General features: G+C 38.1%; 1 protein-coding gene across 1 annotated transcript in view; it reads right to left on the reverse strand.

Annotated features, from left to right (window-relative positions):
- Nucleotides 1–468: 468 nt before the first annotated feature.
- LOC149288909 (guanylate cyclase soluble subunit alpha-2-like) overlaps nt 469–22,128 on the reverse strand; it is an 81,980-nt gene continuing 60,320 nt past the window's right edge. The window contains exons 6-8 of the mRNA XM_089491259.1: nt 13,286–13,429; nt 3,377–3,531; nt 469–676 (exon numbers count right to left, since the gene is read on the reverse strand). Of these exons, the coding sequence (XP_089347385.1) occupies nt 469–676; nt 3,377–3,531; nt 13,286–13,429 (507 nt within the window). The remainder of the gene's footprint in view (nt 677–3,376; nt 3,532–13,285; nt 13,430–22,128) is intronic.

Raw genomic sequence — 22,128 nt, forward strand, 5'->3', positions numbered from 1 at the left:
AACAAATCCAAAGCCCCACACAGATGGATAACACATTATAATTGACACCAAACTATGATCATGTGATCATATTTATAATATGGATTGAAGCATTTTCTGTGGAATCAGGATCCTTGAGAAGGCTTTTGACGTTCACAGTTAGATGAGTAAACCAAGGGTACATAACAGACAATGATATATATTTTTTAAGATGATCTGTTCACTAACAAATGGTAACACCTGGAAATCAATTAGATTATTTTTCTGTGACGATGTGTTAACTATGAATTACATATTTCTATATTATGTTCATAACATTTATCACCCACCTTTGAAAAAAAAATATTATTATTATTGCCTGGCAATATGCAGAGCTCTTACTGTTGAATATTTTTTTTTACCAACACGATGGAACAGATTCTCTGCACTCTTGTCGTGACCCAGTTATGGGCTTGTGCTTTTTTGAAGAGTCTTTGATCTGCAGAAGGTTCATACGCTTGTCTCCCTAAGGTACATTGTTCCAATGTTGTAGGAAACCTTTCTCATCCTAACAGATGTTAAGGGGTGCTTTGGCTGTTTTTGACTGCTCTTGGCCTCTAAGAAATAGCAAATCCCAGTGATTTCCTTTGGAAAGTTGTCTGGAAGATCCTCATGTGAGCGGGGAATAAAATGAAAATTTTCTTCCCCCTTTAAAAGCCTGTAAAATAAAAAATTTACATATATTTGTAACAGTAACACTGTAAATTTGATATTGTGAACTTAAAAAAAAAAAAAAAAAAAAAAAAGGGAATATTTCAAAATTGTAAGTTGCGTTGAGCAGGGCCCTCCTTACCTATTGTTTCTGAAAGCTGTAATAGTTTTTTATATTTAGTCTGCTTAATAAAGTGTATTTTATACGCAGGCCTGCACGCTGCCATTTGAGGATATTTAGGAACATTAAATGTTCCCTTTTAGATACTGACATCACAGAACATATCATATAATGTTGTCACTCAGTGACTCAATCAACAGCAGACTATAAAATAGGGCCTACTGTGGCAGCATGGAAAATTATAATGCTGTATTAAAACAGTCCTGTATCCATGCCTAACACATTTTTAACTTGGAAGAATAATATATTCACACTAAACCGGTAAACTTAATTTTCTATGTTCTTCTAGGTTTTTTTGCATCTCATAATGGGTCGCAGCGACCGGGCCGCCTACTCTATGGGGCCCAGGCGACCCCTGTGACCACTTGTCCGCCCCCTGTCGACACATTCTATGTGTCTACGTATGTACGTATGTGGTAGTCTGTTTGTGTTAGCATGAGTGTGCATGTGTAAATGTGTTGGCATAAGTTTTACATGTAAGTGAGCTTGTTAGCGTGTGTGTTAACATGTGTGCAAACGTGTGTTTAAGCGTGTGTTAGTTTACCCATGTTTGTAAAATGAGTGAGTATGTATGTGTGTGTAAAATCTGTGCTAATGTATATGTTACCCAAGAGACAATGGGGCCACTTGGCTTTGCCTCCTTGGGCCAAAAAGGTGCCAACCCTCTCCACGCTCTCTGCCTGCACTCTGTGTCTGACTGATCCAGAGTGCAGGAAGTGACTTCACGTCCACTTTCTGCATGCTGGTTCATTTTGCACACAGCCCCGGAGCAAGAGAGACACAGCTCTCCTGCAGGTAAGTGGCGTGGTCAGGGGCACAGACAGGCTATTTGGGGGCAAATATGGCACAGACAAGCTGTTTTCGGTACTAACAATCTGTTTGGGAACAAAGATGGCACAGACAAGCTGTGTGAGGGCTAAGATGGCACTCACAAGCTGGGCCCTGTGAGTTTTATATAGGTTCTACACAAATTAAATCTTGTAACTGATATCACACTGTATGACTCAAAGGAACACTCCAGCCCTACATTTTAGAAAACTGTATATTGTATAGTGTATATATTATACTGACTCCAATTTATTTTTCTACATTCAAATGAATACATGCATTCTCTTTTTTATACAAAACAGGAAAGACTATGTCAGTCACATTTCCTCTCCTACTTATTTGTGCTAATGCAGGAAGAGTACTCAAATATGCTTTCTGCCTGTGTGCTATAGCTCTTCTGTTAAAATCAGTGGCAGTTTAACTTTCATACCTCTCGTTAAGTGTGATCCAGTCTCCACGTTTTCAGTTACCATTTTTGCAGTTAGCTGCGGCTCTATCCTATTGATTTCAATGGAAGCGCGTATGTGGGAAGTATACTTAAGTAGTTGGTATGAAACCTGCATAAAAATTTCCTGCCCTGAATTTACTTCTCTCTCTTCACTATGCCTTCTAATGCTTCCATCTAATTCTTAAATAAGGAAGACTGGTATAATCATGCAAATCCTGAGAACAGGACGTTCTGCTGACAAAGTGCAATTCTAGAATGATAATTATTAATGAATTATATATATATTTTTTTCTGTCTACATATTCTGTATATGTACAACAGTCTAATGATTTTGCAGGGATAGCGCTGTACATTTTCTTTGACCCTACCCCTATTTAAAATAAAAACTTAGAAAGGTGATGTCATTTTCATATTCTTAATTCTACTTCATATATTAACATTGTAAATTATCATTTCAAAAGTAAATGACCACACATAGCAAAAAAAAAAAAAAACTGGTTCACTGCATAATCTAAAATAAAAAGACATGTTAGAATCTCTGAATTTCCTACGAACAGGTTTTTCCCCCCCACAAATCAACAGAACACAGTGATTATCAACTACACATAGCCTGTGGGGAAGCCATTTTTTTAGAGACATATGAAAAACTGAAGGTAATTAGAGTGGCTCCCTGTGTTGTTTTCTCACCAAGAGAAATAGATGCACAAAAAAGAGCAATTAGCTCTGCGGAAAAAAACTCATCAGTATTCAAGTTTTTTAAAGAAGTGCTATAATTATCCATAATATGAGAGATTGTTGGAGTCTCGCAGCTGAAGGGCATGACGTTGAAAGCAAAGTCTTCTGGAAGCGTTATTCCTCTTTCAATAATAACAAAGAAAATAATTCACAAGCTTGTTTTTTTAGATAAAAAGATTATGTTTGTTGATTTTACATTTTTTAGCAGTGTGAATTTCACAGAATAGTTGGCAAAATAGGTGTTTACAATATATATATATATAGTGATATTTGAAAAAATGTTTGGACTTTTTTTAAAAAACATAGCATTGAGAAAAAAATCAATAAAACAAAACATTAAACATTAATTACCAAAATTAGCGTGAATACATTCTCGATTTGATTAAAATATTCCAAATACTGTATATGTTGTTACATATTGATATATATTGTGTTATAAAGCAGTTGTTTTTTTTAAAAATAAATTTTAAAAAATACATTTTAAATTTCCAATAGTAAATTAATTAAATGCTTACTGGTATGTTGTTGGACTGACGTTGATTCGACGGGGATGGCTTCCTGATTCAAACTTGCTAGCCAGAGTAACATTGTTCCCAAATAGACAATATCGAGGCATCCTTACACCCACCACACCAGTCAGGACTGAGCCAGAGTGAATGCCTATCCTCATCTACAAAACAAAGTCAATGACAAAAAAAATGCCAGAGCAGTTTTTACTGAAATAAGAATAAATTGGATACTGTCTTATTGAATGGACTTTGTACAGCCACATAAGTAATGCTGGGCTTATTACGATTGTTTAAATATTAATCGCTGACTTTGTACATTTGTTTTCATTGTATCGCTAACCCAAATAGCTGGAATTCAAAGTCATTTATATTTTACAGCCTAGGGCCATGTTTAACATCACTTCACTGAATCGAGACCATTGTATTTACTGTTCAAAAGTTGCCTGAAGGGAGACCATGTGAAAATAAATTTGAAATGTTTCCACCAAATTTTAAAGCACAGAATCCCTGCTATAACAGAGCTGAGAGAATAAATGAAGAGGGTTGGGAAAATCATTAAATGATAATACATGTGAAAAATACAAAACCAGTTTCAAAAACTGTCCTACATTTTTTTAAGTGTTTTTAAAAAATACAATGCTAAAAATGTATTACCGTATTTTCCGGCGTATACTTACTTACTTACCGAGCCGGACCGGAATCTCTGGGGGAGGGGCGAGCAGAGAAGCCGCCTCCCCTGGGCCGGTCTTCAGGGCCACGCCAAGGTAGCTGCAAGATCGTGATCTCCCCAACTAGCCCTGATCAGCGGGCGCCCGATGAGCAGTGCTGGTTGGGGAGATCACGACCTCCCTCTAACTAGCCCAACATTAGGGAGCTCGAGGTCTGGCACTTCAGACCTCGGCTTCCGTGCTCCCTAATCACTACGCGCTGGCTATTGATGCCGAGCGCGGGGATGACGTCATGTCCCGACGCTCAGCATCAATTGCCGGCGCGTAGTGATGAGGGAGCAGTAAAGCAGAGGTCTGAAATGACAGACCTCACGCTCCCACGACTGGATGGAAGATAGAAGATGAGAAAGGTAAGATATGGGGAGAAAGGGGCAGTGTATGTGTATCTATGTGTGTGTAAGTTCAGTGTATGTGTATGGTCAGGTGTGTGTAAGAGCAGAGTAGGTATTTATGTGTTTTTTGGAAGCTGGTGTGTGTGTTTATATATCCATACCGTATATATAATATATATATATATGTGTATGTAAAGGCAGGGGTGTGTGGTGAGGGCAGTGTATAAATGTGTATGTATGGACAGGCGTATGTTAGTATGTGTAGATATATATATATATATGTGTGTGTGTGTGTGTGTGTGTAAGGGCAGTGTATGTACGTATGTGTGTTTGTAAGCTGGTGTGTATGTGTATATGTGTGTAAAGGAAGGGGTGTGTGAGAGCAGTGTATGTCTATACATGTGTGTGGACAGGCATATGTTAGGGAGAGCTGACCCACCCAATCCAAGCAGGCTTTGTATACAACAACCGGCCAATCACCGGTAAGGTACATCACTTGCCGTGATTGGCTGGTTGTTGTATACTGGGTAGAGGGGTAGTCTTATACGGCGAGTATAGCCCAAACTCTATATTTTAACTGGAAAAGTTGGGGGTCGTCTTATACGCCCAGTCGTCTTATACGCCCAGTCGTCTTATACGCCGGAAAATACGGTATATGATAGTAAACATACAATCTGTATTTTATTGGTGGAAGATAATTTATGCAACTACTATGTACCAATGCAGCACGTATGATCTAGAATACAATGATATAATTCCCTTTTAGATTATTACTATGTTTTGTTTTTTAAGCAATAGTATTTTTGGCAGTAAAAATGAAATTTATTCTAAAACAAGAAGAAAACTAATTATTATCATATCTAAAGCTATTTGTTTCTATCCAAGAAAGAACAAAAAAAAACAATTTTACATTTAGAACAGTACTTCATTCAGTTTTAATGAATTCACAAATTTATACACTGGGGATTTGTACATTTTGTCTTCATTTTGTGTTTTTTGTGTGAACTTTTTTGTTGGTGGGTAAAATCTTATGTTTTATATATACGGACTTGTGTGAGCTTATATATTTGTGGCCGATCTCGACGGCGCTCCAAAGTGTGCGGCTCTGTCAGCCAGTGGCCTTTGCCCGGTGTGCAAGACGGTCAGTATGGTCCTGACAGTAGCCATTTTTATATAGATATTCAGGGTGTTCTAATGACTATTAGGCCTGCTGAGAAAAGCAAAGAGGAAGAGCATACTGTAAAAGGAAACACTATGCAGAAACATTGTGGGCTTGAACAGTTTTACTGTGTTAAAAAGTTAATCTTGTTCATTTTACATCATACACGATAAACGTGTATTCAAGCTGTACTTTTCCTCTAATGTAACGTTTAAATTGTATTTGCCTAGCACCTTTTTCAATTAAAAAAAATCTGCTTTCTAATTAAAACCAAATTAGAATCTGGTGAAAAGCTCTTTGCTAATTCCACCTTTGTTTAATGACTGCTCAAAGCGAAAGGTGTGAATAGCAGCTTCAACTGTTCACTATGTTCCTTGATCCTGGCTTAATTGTTTTCATTTAAAATGTTAAGCTTCAATTGAACTAAAGAATGTTGTATTTAATATTTTAACTACTGCAGAACCATGTCAGCACTTTGCCATGAAAAACATACCATTAGCATACCTGGAAACTTTCAAGGTTTTTGCCCCAATCTCAGGGTGAAGGGGCAGATTCTCTGGATCACACTGCTATGATTATATACATGACTCCCAGGTGGTGGCGTTTTCCACCAGTATGCCTTGGTTGATATCCCTGCTTGAGCGCAGGTGACTCAGTTAAGTGTATTTTTAAAAAATGACACGTTAAGGTTTCCATGGTAACTGGTTAGAGCCATACCTTTAGCGAGTCACTTCAGAGAATGTTCACAATAGGCTAATAAATGGTTAATATTTCAAGAGTCTTGGGGTCAGCTCATTTAGAATGTTCCAAAGTATGCTCATCAGCATAATGAATGCTTTCCATATAATGTATTTGTCACCTATTTATAGGATAACTGCTTATTTATTTCTGCCCTGATGTTTTCTCTGCTTTACTCACCCATCCACCATTAACAAAGGTACCTGAACCAATTAATAGTAATCATCTACTTCATAACAAGGGTGAGATAACTTAATGGGAGGAATAATCATACTGAGAACAGGAAGTTGCATTGGGTTATTAATGCATGTATATTGCTTATCTTAAATGGACACTTCAGCACCTTTAGGCATATGAAAGCTGAGTGATCCCTTTTTATTTCTGTGGGGACCATGCTGCAAATGCATGAAGGAATTCTGCAGATTTTGCTATTTCAAATCCATTTTTTTTAAATCTGGTAACCTAAGCCATGTCATATTTGGGACATCTTTGAAGCTGGTCAGGTCAATTTACCTTCATCAACCTCCAGATATTTCAGTTGCTGGTATTTACCACTTTCCATGCACTAATCTTACTACCAGCCTTTGTCAAACTTTGTGGTAGTAATTTATTTTGTGTTTTTTTCCCCACACAAATTGTACTTCAGGTATACATTTATAGCTCCTGGTTTATGTTACTTCAAAACAACATCCCAATATTTGTTCAGCAACATCTCCTAAGTACAGTGATGAATGGGCTTGTCAGGTTATTTGGGGGCTAAAAGGCCACATTTGGAGCAATTCAGTTTTTCAACGTGGAATTTTGACATCTGGTCCTTCTGCCCCAATGTCCTATTTGGGACATCTTTGAAGCTAGTCAATTCAATGTACCACCATCAAATCATATATTTTTAAAAACTAGACACCTAGAGGGATTTCAAATGATGGTAAATTAACTACCGTATTTGCTCGATTATAAGACGAGGTTTTTTTTCAGAGCAAATGCTCTGAAAAATACCCCTCGTCTTATAATCGGGGTCGTCTTATAATCAGACCTCAAATAGGTCTGACTATGAGACGACTAAGATCCAGATCCCCCGCAGCTGCAGGGGACCTGGATCCTCCTGTCTGTTTAGAATTCACATGAGTTCAGTGATTCCACCCATGCACAGGTTGTTGGGGGCTAAAGGAGCACATTTGGGTGGCGCACATTTTTTCTTCTTTATTTTGACATCTGCTCAGTCTGTGCCTATGTCCTATTTGGGACATCTTTGAACCCGGCCACTGCAGTGTCAAGATTTGTGGCCATCTTGTGTGTGGCATAATCTTCCATTATAAGTTGACCACTAAGAATCCTTCTGCAAGGTTGTTCCGGTGGAGGTGGCTAAGAGGTGGAGGGGGTCTCCCCCTTCTTTGTGGAGGCTGCTGCTCTGGCATTCATGAAGTGAAGGAGGATCTCCCTTTTCTCTGTACTGGCTGCTGCTGAAGCAATTGTGAGGTGGAGAAGGAGGGTCGTCCCCCTTCTTCGAGCAGAAGGCAGGGAACAGGAGAAGAGGTGGAGTGGTGTTTCTGCCCTCCTTTAAGCTTGTGATTTCTGGAGGTCTGAGACAAGCAAAACTTTGGGGTATTGCATCGTATCTTGGTGCACCACTTTACTCACATCTAGACTTGTGCACGGCGGCCAAAATTTTTGGGATGAAATGGTTGTTTCGTTTTTGCCGCATTCATTTTTTTTGGGCAGCGAATTAAGTTTCCTGCCCATTCGGCTCAGATGAAATTAGAAGGGTTTCTTTGGATATGGAACGACATTCAAGGGGCATTCTGACGGACACCTTCTGGACTCACCTTTCATTATAGAAATTAAAAAAAGGTTCCCCAAAAGAAGTGCAGAACACGTAGCAGGGCACTGGGCCTGGGGTGGTAGACATTGGCAGATGATAGGCACATGCAGCCCTGTGAAGCTGGACTGAATTTCCCCAATATTATATATTTTACATAAATTGTAATACCTAGTTTTGTCACCAATATTTATTTGTCATTGAAAAATGATAGATTATATGATAAAAAAAATAAAGATAATTAAAAAATAACTAAAAGCAAAAGCTAGAAGTACAAGGTGACTCTGATAGAGAAGTCTTATCAAGAGAGAATCATTCATAATAACATGTGATAATTGTGAGATTGTGATTATGAAAGCCAAATACATCAATACAATAAAATACATTTAATCACTGCAACATGAGGATATATCATATAAAAATTAAAAGAGTCTTAAGATTTCACAGGTTTCTCATTCTCACACATGGTGGTACATTGAGACTTAAACTAAGGAACCCAGGGAGTTAGATGAAGGCATAAGTAGACAAATACCTTGAATTAATTTATTAACCATTTAGAACCAGATGTGGGATTAAAAATGCACACAAATCACTGTTTATTAATTAACATTTTATACGAATGCCAGATTATCACATTAACATATAAAAAGCCTAATTATTTTAATGAAGATTTTGATAAAGTCATAATGAGATTATAATTCATAATTCATAAAGCTTCATACTACAGCAACCCCTTCATCTGTTTCAATTATTTCCCAAAACAGCTCTTCTAAATTGCCAATTCTGGACAAGAAAGCCCCCCAAACAGTTTTTTGAAGACAAGCAGAACCATGTCCTGTGGTCAGACGAGACCAAGATAAACTTATTTGGTTCAGATGGTGTCAAGCATGTGTGGTGGCAACCAGGTGAGGAGTACAAAGAGAAGTATGTCTTGCCTACAGTTAAGCATGGTGGTGGGAGTCTCATGGTCTGGGCCTGCAAGAGTGCTGCCGTCATTGGGGAGCTACAGTTGATTGAGGGAACCATAATGCCAACATGTACTGTGACATACTGAAGCAGAGCATGATACCCTCCATTCAGAGACTGGGCCGCAGGGCAGTATTCCAACATGATACCGACCCCAAACACACCTCCAAGACGACCACTGCCTTGCTAAAGAAGCTGAGGATAAAGGCGATGGACTGGCCAAGTATGTCTCCAGACCTAAACCCTATTGAGCATTTGTGGGCATCCTCAAACGGAAGGTGGGGGAGCGCAAGGTCTCTAACATCCACCAGCTACGTGATGTTGTCATGGAGGAGTGGAAGAGAACTCCAGTGGCAACCTGTAAAGCACTGGTGAACTCCATGCCCAAGAGGGTTAAGGCAGTGATGGAAAATAATGGTGGCCACACAAAATATTGATACTTTAGGTCCAATTTGGACATTTCCACTAAGGGGTGTACTCACTTTTGTTGCCCAGGTTTAGACATTAATGGCTGTGCGTTGAGTTATTTTGAGGGGACAGTAAATTTACACTCTTATACAGGATGTGCACTCACTACTTTACATTGTAGCAGAGTGTCCGAGTGTTGTCACATGAAAAGATATAAAAATATTTACAAAAATGTGAGGGGTGTACTCACTTTTTGTGAGATACTGTATAAGGGGGTGCGGAGTTTAAGTTAAAGCTATCAGTTAAAGTTAAAGGTTTGTGGGCTCCAGTACCTGCTGTAGAAAAAGTGTAGTTGAGGGCCAGGCTGCTGAGGGCAGCACCATGTTTGAAAATATTGCAGATTGCAACCTTCAAACTTAAATCTTAGCTTTTCAATTAAACTCTTTACCTCCTCTACTGCTAGCCTCCATCCGTCTATTTTTTTTTATTTTATTTTCTCTGCAACTTCTCACAAGGGGAATTGACAGCACATACAGTTCTTACCATTACATCTTTCACAAAAATGAAATAATTTGCTTAAAAGTGCTGAACTTAAGGATACATTGGAGTGTCCCAGTTACATATTAAATGCAGAGACGTATTCTGGTATAGACCAACTAGCCCTAGGGGACGCAACAGGCCCTCTACTGCAAAACTGGGATGTACATTGCACTCTTAGGTGATTAGGCTTCCTGGTGTGTTGCTGTTCGATAGGACAGTCACCAGGAAGCCTCTGACCTCCCCAACCAATCTATTAACACCATGGAGGACTGTGCTGAGAGGACACAGCCTCTCTAGCATACAGTAAAAGGTGCAGTTCACCTTTAATGAGAAAAATATGGGAGCCTCATCTCAGACCAAGAACAGACAGCACTGAAATAGCCTGCCCTGCAGGAAGATACCAGAACCACCATGGACCACCAGAATATGATGAGGTATCACGTCCTCAGCAATGAGGATGGAGGCTACGGAGGAGGCTCCTGGGTCTCCTTGGGTCAGGTCTAGGGAATTGTCCAAGGTTAAAAGACCACTGCCTAAATGTTTAACCATATAAGCCTCTGCCACTTTAAGAAGTCATTTAACTACAGCCTTAAGACAGCACAAAGCTTCAGACGTTCTGGAACGTTCTTTACTTTTACTTAATTAAATTGGCACAACATGAATGTGTCTCCTAGAAATCCTCTTACTGTCTCCTGGCCTGGCACCTCGTTTATTGGAATATAGCAATCTACTCGTCTGTAATAATCATTAAAAGCACATATGTCACAATTGATTCAATCATTCAAACCCCTCTTAATTTCTTTACAGCAATACCAATACACGCATTAATGATTTCTATCACACTTGATACAATATTTTACATTAAAATTATCTCATAGCCTATTATAAAAAAAAATGTTTGCACTGTTTAAAAATAAAGGGTGTTTCAAGGAGAATCTTTAAGCAGGTTGTGTACATTCATAATAAGTACTTGTCACTTTCTACTTGACAAATTGTATTGTGACGCCTAGAATATTGCAATACCCGAATAAATAGGTGTTGGCAGTTTAATTGTTTGGCGAATGCGTTTTCAGAATATTTAGAGCTGTTTTCCTGAAATAATACATGCAGACAATGATTGGCTTTCCTCTATTGATAACATGTCTAATGTGTTCAATTATTCTTCCATATTTTGCTGCAATGCATGCCATTGTGTTGAAATTAACCTATCTGTTAAGTGTGTTTATAGTGAGATGGCCTGTATTATGAGCCATTCACTAATATGCCTATCATCTGAAAGTGTCTACAACAAGCTCAGAAGACATCTTCTCACAGCATACCTTCAAATCTGTCCTGTTTTTTTGTTGGACAGTCCCGATTTTCAGGGGCTGTCCAGCTAAGCCACCACACTATCCCTCTTTTGTGGGGACTGGTCATTATGGACCCGCTGGAGGGATCAGATGAGACCAGGCCACTGAGTTGTACAAATAAGCTTTCAGGAGTCCATGGTCTCTTCTTATGCAGGCAAGATTATTTATCTATTTTTATGGAATATGTTTGTTATAGCTAAATCATGTTCATGTTATTAAAGACACCCCAGTTCCCCATGCAACCAATCAATGAAGAAGTCATGCTAAAATACTAAGTGGTTTCGTAATACTCTTTGGAACTTTCCAAGGAGCCAGTGCTGGAGCTGACCGACGATGAGTGTTTGGCCGACTACATCTACTGCAAACCAAGTAACAGGAGATGGGGAAAGGCATAAGAGAGGAGAAAACATTAATGTAAAGGGTACACTCAACTATCATGTTTTAAAGAGCAAATGATGGGGACACAGACGGGGGTTCTTTACAGTAAGAGCGGTGAGATTATGGAACTCTCTGCCAGAGGAAGTGGTGATGGTAAACTCAATAAAAGAGTTCAAAAGGAGCCTGGACGTGTTTCTTGAAAGCAATAATATTACAAGTTATGGATATTAGATTAATAGGGACAGAACGTTGATCCAGGGATTTATTCTGATTGCCATATTTGGAGTCGGGAAGGAATTTTCCCCCTGGTATGGGGCAATTGGCATCTGCTTCATAAGGGTTTTTTGCCTTCCTCTGGATCAACACAGTAGGGACACAATATGTATATAGGTTGAACTTGATGGACTTTGGTCTTTTTTCAACCTTATGAACTATGTTACTATGTTACTATGTTACTATGGCTGGAGTGTCCCTTTAAGTATATGCAGGGTTTGCGAGACGCAGGGGAAGGAGAATCTGCAGCTGCCCCACATCGCCCTACATTGTCTCTACTGGTCTAAAAAGCAGAGGCCTGGTAATGACATTATATCTCAGGGCTCTGCTTTACTTACTAAATGAAGTGCCTAGAGAAAGAGCCCCACTCATCTCTGCCTAAGGTCAGCCCTTGGTTTATATATGACAATACACAAAGCACTACTTTTCTGCTTTCCTTCAAAAATATCATTGCAGTTTGTGAGTTGACCATCCCTTTGTGTGAGTTATTTGCAGATTGCAGAATATTTAGCATTAAGAATAAATTAAATACTGAGTAACAGTTTAATAATATATAATAATATGTGCATTTATATTCTATGTGTTTGGTAGCAGCTTTGATGGAATGGATGTTCATTAATCTACAGACAAACTTCAGTTCTATTATAAATCAGAATTAAGGGATTTTGGATTTTATTTCTCCAATAATCAGATTTATGTAAATTAAGGTATGTGATACTGTGGGATTGAGGAAAAGATCTTTGTATAAAATGCTCAGTGACTTCAAACAGATTAATTAATCCTCTAACATCTTGCGTGAATCTTATTTTTAAAAACTATCATGTGACACTGAAAAAACATCTTTATTAAAGAATTTTGTGTCTAATCCTACTAAAGACGTGCAATATATATATATATATATATATATATATATATATATATACACACACATGTACATACTGTATATAATTTTTTGTAGAGTGTTTAATGTGTGAAATCAAAAATATTCTTGCCTTATTGTTCTTTCTTTCAGCAAAACATTTTTTTTTATATATTGAATTTGAATTAGCATATCTATTGATGTTGCAACAAACTCCATGTTTGTACCATGTACCATGTTGAATGCTGTTACAGTTTTTGCTTCAGTAATGGTATTATCAGTGCAAATGGACGCATTACCATGGACTCATCTATTAATTTTATTAATATAGATTTATTTATTTTTTTAAAAGCAAAAGACAAAATGTACCTGGATAGGTCTTCCATCTGGAGTGAGAACTTCTTCTGAAAGTTCCATCATCTTCAAAGCCATAAGAGCAATAGGCTTAGCATGGCTGCTGGTTTTCCTGAGAATTCCAGAGCACACACAGTACGCATCCCCGATCGTTTCCACCTGTGCCAAAAACAAACAAAAAACACATTGGCAAATTAGAGAAGACATCCACAACATTAAGGGACCAGTTATGTATTTTAATGCACCGGGCAGTAGCTGCAACCTCCTCTGATCAAAACAATAAGGGCATTACTGTTTCTTTAGTCATAGAATATGACATAGACACAGAATTGGACGGCATATGAGAACCATCTAGTCTGTCCATTTTTAATAGTGTAGAGAATCAAACCATAATAAGTCATTGGTCTGGTTTAATCTCAAGGATAAGTTTATACCTGCTCCATGTATATTTAAATTCACTGTATCTACTAGACTTGTGCATTCGTCTTCGGGCGAACATGAAAACGAACCCGAAGAGTACATTTTCGTGTTCGTTCCGAAGACACTCCGAAGAGAAGACAGTGCCGGTAAAACGTAGACGAAGACGAAGACACACACCACGAAGATCTTCGTGATCGTCTTCGTCTACCATTCCCCCCCCCTTCTAACTTACCTTGTCTTCGCGGCAGTTTCCGGAAGTGGAAATCTGCAGGTTCGCCGTCACGGGTTATAGGGCAGTGCGAATGAGCCTATTGGTCGTCTACAGGGACCTCCTCTGGCATCAACCAATTGGTTGATGCCAGAGGAGGTCCCTGCAGGTGACCAATAGGCTCATCCCACTGGTCTCCCTCCCTGTTCAATTAGTTAACTGTCCGTACGAGCGACCAATAAAGTCGCTCGTACGGACATTTAACTAATTGTTGAACAGGGAGGAAGACCAGTGGGATGTGCCGGGTAAGTTGCAGCATTGGGGTTTTAAAACCCCAATGCTGCGACTTACCCTGCAGATGCCACTGGTCTCCCTCCCTGTTCAATTAGTTAAATGTCCATACGAGCGACTTTATTGGTCGCTCGTACGGACATTTAACTAATTGAACAGGGAGGGAGACCAGTGGGATGTGCCGGGTAAGTTACAGCACCAGGAGTTAACAGTCTGTACGAGCGACCCTATTGGTCGCCAGCAGGGGGCTCGTCTGCCATCAACCAATAGAGTTGCCAATAGAGTGGCGACCAATAGAGTTGCTCATACGTACATTTAAACTCCTGGCGCCAGAGCTGCGTTAACCCCGTATTAACCCCTTAACCGGGGAAATGAAGAAAAACCGGACACGAAGAATGTCCACGAATATTCGCCCGAAGAGAAGACGGGAACGGGCGAATATTCACGGAATACGAAGATTTTTCCCCCCCCGAAGACGAGCACGAAGACGAACACGAAGAGCCCCCTGGTGCCCAAGTCTAGTATCTACTACCCTTTAGGTAAAGTAAAATTTCTGTACATTACTTAGTATTTTGGCATTAGTCCAAAAAAATAGCTTTTGACATCTGCACAATTTGCAATAATTTTACAATTTCAATTTGCATTTGGAATGCTACTGGAGCAATCCAGCAAGTTACGGGTTAAGGAAAACCCAAGATGTTTTTGTAACTTGACACAAACGGCACGTTGCTCCTACGCATTCGGTCAGTTCTTCTAATATCTCTAAACTGTCGGCTTGTTTGCACGGCAGAAGATACAGTATATTAACCTGGGTATCCCTTTCCCTTAATTGGCGACAGCACGGTGCACTTCATTATTTATTTTGTGCACAGTGAGTGATTTTACATTATAGCCTCATTAGGGGCAATTTGGATGCTCTGCTTATATCTGATGTTCTTTTTAAATCGAGTGCTTTATAAATAAAGCATCTGCTTCTCTTGCGAAAAAGAACAGCTGTGCAGCACCACATGAAAAATGATGTCTTGTAAAAAGCATCTCCCATGTGGTCTCGGGAGTACTTTGTAAATGTTCTTACTCCAAACCAGTTGGTCAACGATGGAAACATTTTATGGATTTTGCAGCATCTACTTTCCCAAATTCTCATTCTTATAACTTGTTAAATCAATGGAATTATATCCCTGACCTGAATATATATATTTCCTCTGTAATGTAATAAAATGTATAACCCCCACCAACGCGCTTGATGGAGAAGACAGCAGTGAGTAGCTGTGTTGACTGGTGTTGCAGCAAATAATGTATCGATGACACATTGTATCACGAGACCTTGAGCATCCATATGTACCCGGAGGACCTTCTGTATTGGTTTATATGACAGCTTCGAACACTGGAACCATTTAAAATTTATGACAAAGATGAAGGATTATATGGATAATCCGCAATCTTTTGTGACTATCCCTGTCTCTTCTTCTCTTATGCCTATGTCTTATATGTCTGAAAAAGAGACCTAGATAGTCTCAAGAGCTTGCAATTTATTATACTTCAGCTAGCCAAGAAAGGTATCATCTTTAGTACATTTGTTCTTTCTCTCTCTACAGCTAACAACGCTACACCTATATAGATACTTTGTTATTAAACGCCTCCATAGTTAGGTTTCTTGTTGCTTTCTGTGTAAACGATAAACCCCCAAACTCCCTACACACACGGTCATCATCCTTTAACAAACATTAACCCTTTTAATGCTAAAATGATTCACTTGCCTCTGAAACCTGAGCTACTGGACATCACAATACACTTTAATGTGACCTTTATTCTCTCTCCTGTCTTTAGTAAAGCATTTCGACACAGGCATTCTTTAATGTAAGCATTACTGAGGCCAGAACTTTAATTTGGACACATCCCAAAACCGATTTCATTCCTGTTTTTGGGAATGATTACGTCATTGCTTCATCAAGTGCGATGGAAACGCTTTAACATATGATATCTGTTCCCATGGCAAAATGCACTAAAATAACTCGAGCAACTATTATGAGTCATTTTTAGTTTTAAAAGATTTTTTTTTTAAATGTTAACGATTTGCTGTTTTAAAAAAAACTGATTAATGTGACTTCTGGTTTACCTAGTTTTAATCCCTTAATGAAAAATTGCATTGTTTTCAATGGGTTTTGGGACCGCCCATTGTCCTTAAGGGGTTAAATAATTCCATTTATCTGCATTATATCACAAGACTATGTGTATAGATTCTTAAAGTAAAAATATATTTGTATGTACAGTTTTAGCAGCAAAGTGTTAATGTTGTGTCATCTCCAGTGCATTCAATAAGCTGTGACATCTTTTAATTGGTCAATTTTTTCAAAGGGCAAACACTTGGGTAGGCCTCATAAGTCTCTTAATCAGATTCCGGGTACAATGAGATATATGACGAATAGATTCAACAAAGCATATGAATAAAATATTTGTCAAAAGAAAAGAAGGTAAATGGATACCATTGTCATGGAATAAAAAAGTAGTTTTTGTTTATATGTAGAATAATAATATAAATGATATGCTCTTACAGGTTTTAGAATATCTAATTATTATAGATGTACTTGGTGCACATTATCAATAAATCACCAGAAAGTTTTGCATATGTAATACAGAGAATAATATACATATAAAATAAAAAAGTATATATTTAGTAGCCATTTTTTAATGGTTTTCCATGAATAATCTACTGGATTCTATGGTGAATTTTATTTAGAGTATTTAGAGTGGAGTATATATATCCAACATACTATCAATAATCTTTGCACAATTTTTTCCTTTGTAAAAACATATGTGTTATTTAAAAATTGGAAACCTAGCTTCTAATACATCTTGAGTAGGACAATATTCCCCAAATTACAAGCAGACAGCCATCTTTTTTCTTTTTGTATTCTTATTATTTGAGCATTTTATATGAGCTCCTGGTTTTATTTGCAACAGTATTGCATTCTGGTAGTTTACTGATACCATCAAACAGTAGTCAATAAGGAAAAAACATAATTAGGTTTCAGTTTTTATTTATATAAAAAAAATCCTGCATACTCCTTAGTGTCAGTGGAGTAAAGGATAAAATAAAGGAAAACAATATTGATCAATTGTTGATCAAATGGTTACTCCACCCATAGGTGACTATAGAAGAAGAGTATGATCAGTGATGACTGACTCACCAAGGTCCCTCAAACTCTATGTGAGACAATAAATATTTGGCATTAAGGGAGCTGTGATGGAAGTCATGTCTTAATAAGTAGCTACATCCCAGATCTGCTGTGAACAAGGATAATACATTCTTAACAACAGATGTGCTTTAACTTTCTCCTGCCAAGTAATTAACTTGATGTAGGATTAAAGCTATAGTTTAAATGAATGACCACTTTCCATGCTTCCTGGGTTCGGGCACTAGCAAAGACATCAAATATATGCATGTTTTAAAAATGTACTAACTTCAACAGATAAAAACGCAATAAAAGTTGGAACATAACAATGTCTATGGATACATTTGAGTATTCAGTGTGAAGGCTCTTCATGCTTATAATCGGTTTTCATAAAGGTAGCTCTTGTCATTTTTCACAATTTTATATTCACTAGTTCTTGCTCTGATTAGGAGGAATGGAGGCCAATTTTCTTTATTTAAAAGTTGTCAGGGTACCGGGGGATATCACAAGAAGGTTTGTAACCCCTCCTTCAATACTGGGGACTTAACTCATTATCATGGTGAATGATAAATTATCATTGTTGCTTTGCATGGAGCGGACACCTTCATACTAATCTAAACTATTTCTGAGCATCTGGATATGCTATTTTCTCACTTCATAAATGTATACCTTCCAACTTCACCTCAACGGCACACACTCAACGCCCTCTCGCCTCGACACAGAATTCTGAATGGGTCCTTCCATGACGGGAATGAAAGCCATAGCAAGGGACTAAAATCAGAAGTGCCTCTTGTAAATTGGGACAGTTGAGAGAAATACAAATGAAACCCCTGAATGAATACAGATGACCTAATTCAGAATATCTCCTGACAAGTAATGGTTCTCAAATGGAGCTTTGTCACAACCAAATTGTTTACAGGTAGAATTATAAATTCTATAGACTATCAAAAGATTAATATTTGAATCGTTTCAAGCTCAGCTCACTTATTGATTCTCCAAGTATAAGACTGGGCAGAACCAGAAGCCACAAGAGGTGATCAAAGAATGCCATAGAGGCCCAAAAATCAGTTACCATTCAAAACCTAACATTACGAAAGCAACCAAAACATTCTTTATATTAAAAAAGCACAGACTTACTAATATCATTGGTCAGTTACTTCTATTTTGTGATTATTTAATCAAATATGATGGTTGTACATGGCGCTTTTAATCTGCACATGGCAGACTGGCTCCTGGCAATGTAACGGACTAGGTTGCATTGGATGCTCTATATTTATCTGTTACTTTAGTTGCCCCCATCGGAATCAGAGTGGATAATTCACAAATTATATAAACCAAATATCGTATTTGCTCGATTATAAGACGACCCTGATTATAAGACGACCCCCCAAAATCTGAATATTAATTTATGAAAAAAAGAAAAAGCCTGAATATAAGACGACCCTATAGGAAAAAAGTTTTACCAGTAAATGTTAATTCATGTAAACTATGTGAACAATTGTTTGTTAATAAAAGCTACGATTGAGAAAAATATTTTGTTTTTATTTCCTTTTTTTCAACCTGCCCCCCCCAGTTATGCACATCTGCCCCCAGGCTTGCCACTCTGCCCCAGAAATGCCTTATACCCCATATATGCCACTGTGCCCCATGATATGCCTTTTAACCCTCTAAATGCCACTGTGCCCAATGATACACCTTTTAACCCTCTATATGCCACTGTGCCCCATGATATGCCTTTTGACCCCCTATGTGCCACTCTGCCTCCAGAAATGCCTTATACCCCTATATGCCACTCTGGCATTTAGGGGGTTAAAAGGCATATTATGGGGCAGAGTGGCACATAGGGAGGTATAGGGCATTTCAGGAGGCATAGTGGCGTATAGAGGGTTAAAAGGCATTTCAGGCGGCAGAGTGGCATTAATGGGGGTTAAAAGGCATTTCACAGAGCACTCTGCCTCCGGAAATGCCTTATGCCCCCCATTTAACACTCTATCCCCCTCCCTCCTCCAAACTTACCGGTGCTTCTAAATCCCCCGGTGCTTAGTCCGGGCAGCGTGTAGAGTTCTATGCGATTCGCGTAGACAACTTCCGCTCTACGCGAATCGCGTAGAGCTCTACACGCTGCCTGGACTAAGCACCGGGGACTCAGAAGCACCGGTAAGTTGGTGGGGGCATAACACAGGATGATCCAGGTCCCCTGCATCTGAGTCCCCGGTGCTTAGTCCGGGCAGCATGTAGAACTCTACGCGAATCCAGAGCTCTACACGCTGCCCAGACTAAGCACCGGGGACTCAGAAGCACCGGTAACTTGTGGGGGGGCATACACAGCAGGATCCAGGTCCCCTGCATCGCTGCAGGGGATCTGGATCTTAGTCTCATAGTCAGACCTATTTGAGGTCTGATTATAAGACGACCCCGATTATAAAACGAGGGGTATTTTTCAGAGCATTTGCTCTGGTAAAAACCTCGTCTTATAATCGAGCAAATACGGTATAAAGCACAATTTGGGTGTCAAGGAATGTGGCTGTTTAGCAATACAACAGTCCTGCCCTGGGGACTTATAAAATTATAAAATAATTATATCTGATTTACTTCCACTACGAGATCTGCTTTGAAATATATTTTTATTAATCTCCCCTTAATATGTTTCCTTGAATCGTTTTTTCCATTCTGCGATTTGAAATAGTAATGAATAGGTAAATTTTTTCTTTTTCTTTCTTCACATAGTGTTTCAATTTTTTACAGCTTCCAATTCCTCCGGAGACCTATTAATGTGTTATTGTAGCACGCCTAAATGAATGTTAATCTGCCTACTAATCTTCAAATCATTCATCTCTCCATTGTATTTCTCAGTGGAATGTATTTTGCATTCTTGATAAATGATGACGATGAATGAGGATGAAAGTTGGTAACCATAACAATATCACATAGTAATGATGAACAAGCAAACACATGAGATCATCAGATTATTTACTTTGTATGTTGTTTGTGTGTTTTGCTGTTTTTATTTCTCCAGTAGTTAAGAGTCACTATTACGAGGACCTATGCACGTGTTGGTACCCTTATAAAAATCTAAAAAGGCCACCTCATTTACAACAGGTCACATTCTTTTAACCCCTTGAATGTTTTGTATAGGTGCATTTATTTTTAGATTATTGAAGTGGGCAGAATTGAGAATCTTACAATATTCAGAATGGAGAAAAATTCTAAAAAAAATAAAATTAATTTATATATTAAAAAAAACATTTTTTATACCAAATGACAGGTTTATACATATATGGGAATTGGGTGGGCAGTGGATATGGCCATAAACTGTTCTCCTACCTAGAGAAAAAAGAAACAGACTTGGAGTTACCCAGGTATATGTTAAGATGCAATAGCATTTACTGCATTTATGCTAAAAACAACAAATATAAATGCGTGTAAACCTCGGTACATTCCTACTTGATATTAGCAACACTCTAATGGGTTTTAACTTTTAATGCATTTATATTTTTATTGTCAAAATGACTTATAATGAATTGGGTTAAACATATTAACTATTTAGCTGACTACTATTATGATCTTTTATTTATATAGAGACAACAATTTCTGCAGAGCTTCTTACAATACACACATACAAAGGGTCTGACAGAACTAGAACTGACAGAATAAGGCAAAACGACACATTAGGTAAAAAGAATCTCTCTCACAAGCTTACAATTTAGAGGGCCAACTAAATAAATAATAATTTATAATTAATAATAAATAATAATGACTGTTTAGGGGGATAAAATGTTTCATGACAAAATAATGGGTTCTAACAATAGGTTTCATAGGTAAATCTTGTATTTTCTGCCTATGGGCATACCTGGGAACTCTTGGGCTCTGGCTACAGTCGACGTCGGAGGGATTCCCGCTGTCAGTGGGGAACACCCCCATTCAGGACCCCATTACACAGAGGATTCTGCACTTTTCCTGGAGAGTTCCCAAGTACGCCTATAGGCCTGAAACTTTATATGGTTGTAAACACTGTTTTCAGTGAGAATTACTCAAAATAAATGTTACTTTCTGTGTATACCCTTTATATTTGTTGTGTATGTTTAAAAAATATAATTAAAACAATAAGTCTAAAAATATTTTTTTCAATCCAGTTCTAGCTTGCAACAATAGAAATACCCATGTCAGCCGATGTCGCCACTTTGACAACTATTTTCATGGTGCAAGTGATTATAAATTGTTTTATATCCTCATTTTTTATGTCCTCTTGTAAACTTACACAAGATGTGCTGGGCCTGCCTATCCTTTAGAAAACCAAATACAATCATGTTATCTGAATAGAGAATAATTTATATCATATTAACTTATCACCGCTGTCATGTATTCCAGTGTGTATGACACTTGTAAGGCAAGTCAGAGAGCGTATATGATTTTACAGAGAATGCAATTTACATTTTTTCTAGCATAATGTATGAAACATCTTGGATGGGGATTAAACGACTTGTCAGTGACACTTGAGATAGTTACATAGTTATATAGGCTGAAAAAAGACATGCGTCCATCAAGTTCAGCCTTTCCTATATCTGTAAATTTTTTGCTGTTGATCCAAAAGAAGGCAAAAAACCCCAGTTTGGCTCTTTCCAATTTTGCACTAACCAGGGAAAAAATTTCTTCTTGACCCCAAAATGGCAGTCAGATTTCTCCTTGGATCAATAAACTGTTTCCCCATAATTAAAGATCATATCCCTGAGATAGATTTATGTTAAGATGTTAGGACAGAAAGATGA

This window comes from Sceloporus occidentalis, unplaced genomic scaffold (genome assembly GCF_023333645.1).
Source record: "Sceloporus occidentalis isolate IW3139 unplaced genomic scaffold, rSceOcc1.0.p SCAF_49, whole genome shotgun sequence".
Classification (NCBI taxonomy): Eukaryota; Metazoa; Chordata; class Lepidosauria; order Squamata; family Phrynosomatidae; genus Sceloporus; species Sceloporus occidentalis.